The sequence below is a fragment of the Rhamphochromis sp. 'chilingali' genome (genome assembly GCF_963969265.1).
Source record: "Rhamphochromis sp. 'chilingali' genome assembly, chromosome: 5".
In the NCBI taxonomy this organism is placed as follows: domain Eukaryota; kingdom Metazoa; phylum Chordata; class Actinopteri; order Cichliformes; family Cichlidae; genus Rhamphochromis; species Rhamphochromis sp. 'chilingali'.
The window spans coordinates 39,700,144-39,708,402 of NC_137932.1; the positions used below are offsets into that span (position 1 = coordinate 39,700,144).

At 36.8% G+C, this 8,259-nt stretch overlaps 1 protein-coding gene and 1 long non-coding RNA gene across 2 annotated transcripts; one reads left to right on the plus strand and one right to left on the minus strand.

The window, feature by feature from the left end:
* The first annotated feature begins 2,206 nt into the window (after positions 1-2,206).
* Positions 2,207-3,970, plus strand: LOC308397805. Its single transcript, XR_013971849.1, has 3 exons — positions 2,207-2,285; positions 2,649-2,756; positions 3,322-3,970. It is a non-coding gene; the product is annotated as an uncharacterized lncRNA (long non-coding RNA).
* On the minus strand, positions 3,877-7,984 carry LOC308397804 (uncharacterized protein). The gene is made up of 11 exons (XM_080883928.1): positions 7,669-7,984; positions 7,479-7,569; positions 7,251-7,339; positions 7,043-7,170; positions 6,897-6,948; positions 5,960-6,057; positions 5,722-5,858; positions 5,573-5,638; positions 5,339-5,385; positions 5,025-5,173; positions 3,877-4,306 (listed from the first exon to the last, which is right to left on the minus strand). Exons 1-11 carry the CDS (start codon positions 7,749-7,751, stop codon positions 3,984-3,986), a joined length of 1,263 nt encoding a protein of 420 aa, XP_080740054.1. The 5' UTR covers positions 7,752-7,984; the 3' UTR covers positions 3,877-3,983.
* Positions 7,985-8,259: the final 275 nt, after the last annotated feature.

The window sequence follows — 8,259 nt, forward strand, 5'->3', positions numbered from 1 at the left end:
TAAAATTGGATAGCAGGTGTTCAGTTATCTCAAAGAAAATTCAGCCAGATACAAAGACAGAGTTTAGGCCCACCTTCCCAGAGCTTTTCATCATCTCCTAATTGGCCCATCTGTAGTCAAGGCAGACTGGACTCGCTTGAGCAACTTGCTTCATTGGGTTGTATTACTCCCCATGCCCTCTGCAGTCTTGAAATGACCCCTGTGTTGGGCACATGAGGTTTTTCTATTTCCATTTTTTCCAAGCCAAATGCCTTGTCTGACTGGATCACTCCTGAAAGGCAGAATCATAAAAGAGGATTCATAAAACACTATTCCCAATCAAGCAACAGCCTAAAGGCGAGGTTACAACATTAGAAAACAGCTTTTGTTTAGTTTTGTGCTACACTTTTGTGCCTGTGAGTGAACAGAAGAGCTGTCAGTGACTGAATTCATTGAAGCTCCCCCGAAATATCTTTCTTTTGCTGCAGGCCTTGCTGCTCAGAGATTGTTTTTTTATAGGAATACAAATGATAGCCTATTGAAATCATGACTAAGCCTGTGTCCAGGAGACTATCGTTGTATTTGTAAAAGAAACTTACAAGGACGAAGTTTTCCAAAGAAAGGTCAGTCTGTCCATAATCAAAGTTACATTTCAAACATCTGAACAACAGTTCAGTTTACCACTTGTTGATCTATATAATTGTACAAGAACGTAACATGAAGAGACATGCATGCAACAAAATAAACTTTTACTTCTGGGACTTGTGTACTTTGCCGCCCGTAAATCTAGGCTTTCAATGTTAAATCTAAACAATAGCACCACTTGGTGATTGGAAATAGAAGCATAAATCAGTAACAATTGAAGAAAATGAAGCCAAAATTAAATATAATGTATAATATAATAATAAGGAAGCATTTTGATGTTAATGTCTTGTATAAGTATCTAAATCAATATTGTTCCTCACGTTTTAGCAGGTAAATTTAGTGTTGGGTGTAACGCGCTCCAAACTAATGCATTACTGTAATCAGATTACATTTTCATGTATGTTTTTACATGTTTTGCATCACATTTTAGTCATGCAACATTTTGTTGTAATAAATCCAGTAATAACATTACAAGTTATTTTATGGTGTTACTTGGGTGACAAATATGCCCCAGTTATCTGAATGACGTGAGCTACAATCAGCTGATTTCAGTTTACATAGCACTGATATTTAAGTGCATTTCAGGTCATGTGACCGAGTAACTCAAAATTAAACTGTGAATAGTGTGGCAAGTTACTTTCTCTGAAGAGTAATTAAATAATAAAATAATAAAAATTATTAAAAATTAAAAAATTATAATAAAATGATAAAAAGTAACAAGTAACAACTGCAACAGTGAGCACAGTTAAGTAGCTCCACATATCGTAATTCATCTTGTAACTTGGTGATATGGTTTGATATATGTTGCATTGTGTTTTGTTCTCAGTTTTAATATTATATGACAGGATAAGAGTGCCCCACTTCTTTTCTTTTGTTGAATAATAATAAAAACATTCTTATCCTCAGAAATGGAAAGAAGGCAACTGTAGCAGATAGGCTCGTGTATATCTTAAATTCACCGACCATTATTTAGAAGTCCTGATCTCAGCTGAGCTATTCACACATCCTTATTAATCTAAATAACTCTGAACTGTCCTCAACATTAGCAACACAGTTAAAAATGCACACAATTTAAATAAAACACTCTTAGAACTACTGGGTCACTGGTTTTATTTGTTAGAATCTAACCTCCCCTTCCTTGAAAAATATCATAATTTTCAACTTTCTGTTTTTTACTTTTTTAGTACAGATTATTACTTTTTCCTCTTTTGCCCCTTTGGACACAGTTTGTTGAAGGCTTGTATTCTTAGCCAATGTGAAAGCTCGAGCTGTGGCGAAGAGATTTAATGCTGTTACCAAAAACCTATATACACTGATAACAATTTTATAACCATTTTAGTGTAGGCTGTACGGTGTACATTTTAGGACATCGTCAGGTATCAGACAAAAAATTGTCAGGTGTCAGTTGTCAAAAAAAAAATTGTCAGGTATCAGAAAAAAAATTGTCAGGTGTCAGACAAAAAATTGTCAGGTGTCAGAAAAAAAATTGTCAGGTGTCAGAACACAAGGTACCAGAGAGAAAATCTTCCTGCAGGTGGCGCTGTTGTCATGTCCCACCCGAATTGATTTCCAAATACGTCATCAACGTGTGACCGTGGGAGAGCGTAAGGTCATTGACCTCACCGGAGTTTTACCGTGGTTCAGGCTCCTAACGACACAAGGTAAGTTTAACTTTTTCTCCCCTTTGTTCATATTTTTGCCACAGTTGTGTTATATTAAGTTGCAGTTATGTTGTGAAAGTTACATATCAGAGACGGAAAGCCAGTTTTGTACGAAACCAAATCAGTACTATTTTTGTCTGGCTAATTCATTCTAGCTAGCGACAGTGGTGAAACGTGATTCAAATTTAAACTGTTCAGTAATTGTTTTGTATACATTTCAGCAAATGGACAAGCTGAAAGCTTACGAGCAGTTGCATTTGAATACTAATCCTATTTGAAGTAATACATTTCCAGTGGTAGACATGTTAGATTGTCACACCTGGCTATGCATTGTTTTATTAATATTATATATTGTCTTGATAGCTTGAAGGGGATGATGCCGGTTTCATATCACTGGACTTATCCATGGCAGTAGAGTACATCCATGCACAGAGAATCATTCACCAGGATATAAAGCCAGCAAATGTCATGGTAAGCCATATTGTATTTTTCTTTTTCTCCACTTTGTTTTTGAAGATCAAAATAAAAATAGTATATTATTTATTTAACTTTATTCTCTTCAGTCTATTAAACACTACATTTGAACAATGAGAAACTTTTCTGGCATATTCATATAAAGGATTTTTTTTTTTAAAGTAAGAAGCCTTACATTGTTTCTTTAATAGTCCAATTTTTCTTTAATATGTTGGTTCTTGCACACCTACAAAATTCCCAAACATGTTGTAAGTTTAGGCTTTACAAACTGAAAGTTTCTATTATTTTATTAGTCTGTACCACTTGCTTAAGTGGAATGGGGATTAAAAAAATGCACAGGACTATAAAACCGGGTTGGATCATTAACCAATCTGTTAATTTTAATGTTGGGTATAATAAACAATCTCAGAATAAATCTGCAGTGATTGGGTGATCTGGGTGCTAAAAGCTTTGAGGGTTTTTTTTTTCCCCAATTATGAGCTGTGGTCTTTGGAATGACATTTTTGATAACATTTGTGAAATTTTAGACAACCTGGTAAGTTCTCATATGTATACCTTATAGGTTCACCACCCTTCTAAGAAGGCAGTCCTGACAGACTGGGGCATGGCAAACATAAGAGACACTGTGATGCTTCGTCAAGGGAGTAAGTTCACTGCCCAGGCTACTGGTCCAGCTGGTGGCACATATCTTTACATGGCCCCTGAATGCATACTGATGTTTGAAGAGGCCTCGTTCCAGACAGACATGTGGTCCCTCGGAGCCACATATCTGGAGATCCTGACGGGTTCCGCTCCGTGGATGGTTAAAAAACAAAGAGAACTGCCTGCACTAATGGCCACCAAAACCCCACCACATGCCCTATCACATCTCAGTGACAAAAACAGTTTTCTTGGTGGTTTGGTGAGCTATGACCCAGACTCAAGGCCTTCCGCATCTGATGTTGTTAAGTTTCTCAAGTCAGGCCTTGATCTTACGAGCCGATATGGCTACAAGTGGTAATGTTGCTACAGTCTGCAGTTCAAAAGTCTTTCAATGTGAATTATGTTCTACATTATTGTTAACAAAAGTTGTGGTAAATGAAACACTGAATCATTATGAAAGATGGCACCTTGTCAATTGTATTTCAACATTTTATTGTACATTTTGTTGGTCAGACAGTTTTCAAATTACCTGTTGATTCTAAACAAGGATAAATAAATGTTAACAAACACTGTTGTATGATTTTATTGGTCATTGGAAATGTTTACTGGTGCACCTTCCATCCTCTCTCTCTTCAGAAAGATGTATATGTCATTTGCCTCGGCAAACGTAGAAAGTGTAGGAACTGCATTTCTGTTCATGGCAGTTGTGAGCTCTTGGACTAGCATGAGGTATGCAGCAAGGCAACCATCAGGTGTGCAGGGAAACTGGCTGTTTTCTAAAATGTTCTGGCACATGTCTCTGAATTCCTGGTTTGCTACCAGTGAAGGCTCTTCCCTCTCACAGATTAATTGCTTGGCATAGTCTAAAAGGTCTGGGTCAACAATGTGCAGCACATTGCCATATCCTGCGAATGAAAGACAATATTGAAAAGATGTTCACTTTGAATGTTAAAAATAAATGAATAATGACAAAGCTGTTCTAGAACCTGTATAAGAAGCAGTCAGTGTTTACAGATGTTATTACAGAAACTTAAAGATGGAAATATCACTCAAACATTTAGATAAATTTTTAGTTAAAGGTGTCAATATGAAGCCATTTTAGTATTGACAGTAGAAATTCAGAAATCTCTTATTGTACTACAAGTAGGCTTCTTCGGAAGACACAAAAGAGAAAGCACATTATAACAGTTTTACGCTCATTACACTGGCTTCCAGTATATTTTAGAAAATTCATTTAAAAATTTTAGTAATGACTTTCAATGCTCCGAATCGTGAAGCTCCTGCCTTAATTTCTGATCTTATAGAACCCCACGCTCCCTCTCCCAGCCTGTGATCATCTAATCAATGGCTGTTAGTAGTCCCACCAGAAGACCAGAGGCAAGAGATCTTCCAAAGCGGTGGCTCCCAGGTCATGGAATGCTCTGCCTCCATCATTACGTTTCCTTGATTGTATTTATTCTGTATGTTCGATTGTGCTGTTTTATGTTTATCTGTTTTATATTATTGTGAAGCCACTTTGTGGTTTTTATCCTGTGAAGAGTGCTATATCAAAGTAAAAGTAAACTAATGAAAGTTAAAAAACAAACAAAAAAATAAAACCCCACAGGCTTTCAAATGACATACCAGGAGGTGGTGAGGTAAACAGAAGGTCGGGTTTCCCAAATGGACCAGGTGCATTGCGTTGCTTGCGGATGTCATGGGTGTTCCAAACTGTTTGCTCCGTTTTTAAGTCTCTTTGAAGCAGTGGCAAGTGTGAGTACTGCAAGCAGTTGCTATGAAAAAGGAGAATTAAAAAATTAATATGTTCATCTGCTTCTTTGAGGTAGAATAAGTAAAAGCTAAATTTTAATCAGTACTCAAAAAACAAAGGCATTCCTAGACCACATACTTTCATACTGCTGCTTGATTATTTTTCATGTCTAAAAATATTGACTTACATGTGCACAGGATTGTCCAGTTCAAGGATCCCAGACTCCATCATGGCCTACGCATGTTGTTTTGAAAAAGACATAAGTTGTGAAGGTGAGAATTTCATTAGTGAAAAGGTACAGATGTACATAAACACAGATTCTGGCCTTGTGTTTTCAGATAAACTAATCCATCGTATGTTTAACGAAATTTGGATGGCTACTCTTTGTTAATAGGTTTTACAGGTGAAAGATTTGCTTTACCTCAAATGTTGTCAGCCATTTCTTAATCCATGTCCGCTTTAAAATACTGTTGAAACATTCAGCTCTCTAAACAACAGAAACATGACATTATCAGTTTTGTTGTCAGGTTGTTACTTTAGAAATAGTCATTTACCAGCTTAAAGACATACCTGGTTGTGCACTGATGTCCCCATTCTGAAGCACCTCCATGCCTGATTCCCAAGATCTCGCATGTGAAATGCCATCTGCATTTGACCCACAACAAGGTTCTCCTTTCCTCTGTCCCCCCGAATCATTTGAGGACAGCCTAAAGACACAAACTGAAGATAATTAGTGAATGATGAAAAAATAAATTTATTAACAAAATGTAATCTTTTTTAACCCCCCATTTTTTAGTATATTGCATACCACCCTGTTCTTGAACAGCCTCAAAGAAGTATCTGGCCACAAAGTTTTGCTTGCGGTTGGATGTGCCCACCTTTAGCCATAGAACCTTCCTGGAAAATCTGAAAAGAAAGAAACAGAAAAGTGGCCACTTGTACATATGATTTAATCATGTTTTGGCACTATGTTTGGTTTTTGTTACATTCCCCAAGAGTATGCTGGTTTTCCATTGTATTATGTCTAGGCGTTGTTTCTGGTTCCTCCGGCCATTTTGACTGCCATAGTTGTGTAGGCTTACATGCCTTTGGAATTGAATGTGACTCTTGACTGTGTTCAGACTGACGCGAGGGGAGAGCTGCCTTTTGTTTTGTAATCCCTTGTATTCTCCTGTTTATGTGTTGGTTAGGTAGGTTATCGTAAATTGTACATTTTATTTTCTTTGGAGTTAAATTCTGTTTACTTTATATCAGGGATGTTTTGTTTGTTGTGTTGGTCTTGGCCCTCCCTGAAATTAACTGCCAGTCTGAAATGGAACTTTAAGACTAGCAGGAAATAAGCCTTTTAAAAACCGCCATCTTGAATCCTCCTTCACTATTCATACTTTATCTTGGTCCCTTAGACCAGGCTTGGCCAAATCCAGACCTCGAGGGCCAGTGTCCTGCATGTTTTAGATATCACCCTGGGTAAACACACTTGAATAAAATGATTAGTTCATTACCAGGCCTCTGGAGAACTACAAAACATGTTGTGAGGGTAATTTAGCCATTTGAATCAGCTGTGGCTCAAGGACACATCTAAAACCTGCAGGACACCGGCCCTCGAGGCCTGGACTTGCCCATCCCTGCCCTAGACTACTCAGGAGAGATAACACCTCAGTTTACCGCACATCCTTATCTTGAAGCAACTTTGTACTATCACTGAATATAATAAATTAAGTAGCGAATGCCATATTCAAACCTACCCATCAATCCCCAAATGTATCCACATTCCAAAGAACTTCAGTTTATCATTGCCTATATGAAACAACAAATAATAATTACAATTTGTTTCAACAGAAGTACCATCAAAACATGTTTGGAAGGTTAATTGAAAAGATAAAATAAATACCATCAATGTGCCGTGTGTCATTTGGACCACGGCTGATGTAATTCCGACGGGGAATTTTCTTCTTTCCAGGAGATCTCCTCTGAAGACCACTTGCATCCATATACCTCATTATATTAGCAACATCGTCTCTACAGTAACAATAGATTTTACTCTGAGCTCAACAGTAAAACAAGAGAACACTTGATCATATACACACTATTTAACCAACCTGTAACAAGGCCGCACTCCTCTGACATCCCTTACCCGCTTTACCATTGCCCTGATTCCTTGTTCAGGAGACCACTGTTTCATCTCACTCTAAAAAACAAACAAACAGACAATTGAATGTTTTTTTTTTAAAATCACTACAGAAAATAACATTTATTGTTTCTACAATAGCTCATGACACAGACTTCAGGAAAATATATATTTTTTGCACTGATGTTTTAACGCTTACCTCCACAGCTTTGTGGATTTCAGTAAAAGGTCGTTGGGGGCATCTTCGCTTCAACCCTAGAAGTTTTAAAACTCGTCTCAGATGCCTCTCACTGTTAAAAGACAACACAGACTTACATTATATTAAATGCAAACTGCATGTTTTGTCATTTTAGAGAGTTGTCACGGAAACTGTTGAAATGCAGACTTACCTTATTTTATGCCCATATGAATTCAGTGCACAGCTGATTTCCTTTTGTTTTAAGCCTTTGTTGAACAATGTTATTATCATCATATCTTGAAAGGTTAAGTGTAACAACAACAGTCTAATTGATCACCCACCTCTTACACTGAACATAAGTAATTAACCAGTAAAGTACTAAATCTTTTTATGTGGCAATTACACTAAAAGCATCGTCTATTCAGTGCCCACAAATAAAACATGTGTAGCAAAAAATACACTTCTTTGATATGAAAGAGGTGAACAGTAGTTAATAAATAAGTTGTACTTTAGTCATTTATTTTTAATGCTCTTTTTTTAATAAAAAAAAAAAACAACAGAAAAAAACATATCGGGATCAAAAAATATCCCGACAGTAGCAATATAGAAAAGAGAAATAAAGAAAAAGAGCGACAGAAAGGATGCAGGCTGCTCGTGAGCTTTCAGCTTGTCCATTTGCTGAAATGTATACAAAACAATTACTGAACAGTTTAAATTTGAATCACGTTTCACCACTGTCGCTAGCTAGAATGAATTAGCCAGACAAAAATAGTACTGATTTGGTTTCGTACAAAACTGGCTT

Excerpts from the sequence above, each read along its gene's own strand:
- LOC308397804 (XM_080883928.1), bottom strand. The coding sequence starts at position 7,751 with ATGATGATAATAACATTGTTCAACAAAGGCTTAAAACAAAAGGAAATC. Across the intron at positions 5,639-5,721 it reads GGACATCAGTGCACAACCAG|AGAGCTGAATGTTTCAACAG; the intron begins GTATGTCTTTAA and ends TCTGTTGTTTAG. Across the intron at positions 5,386-5,572 it reads AATGGCTGACAACATTTGAG|GCCATGATGGAGTCTGGGAT; the intron begins GTAAAGCAAATC and ends CAACATGCGTAG.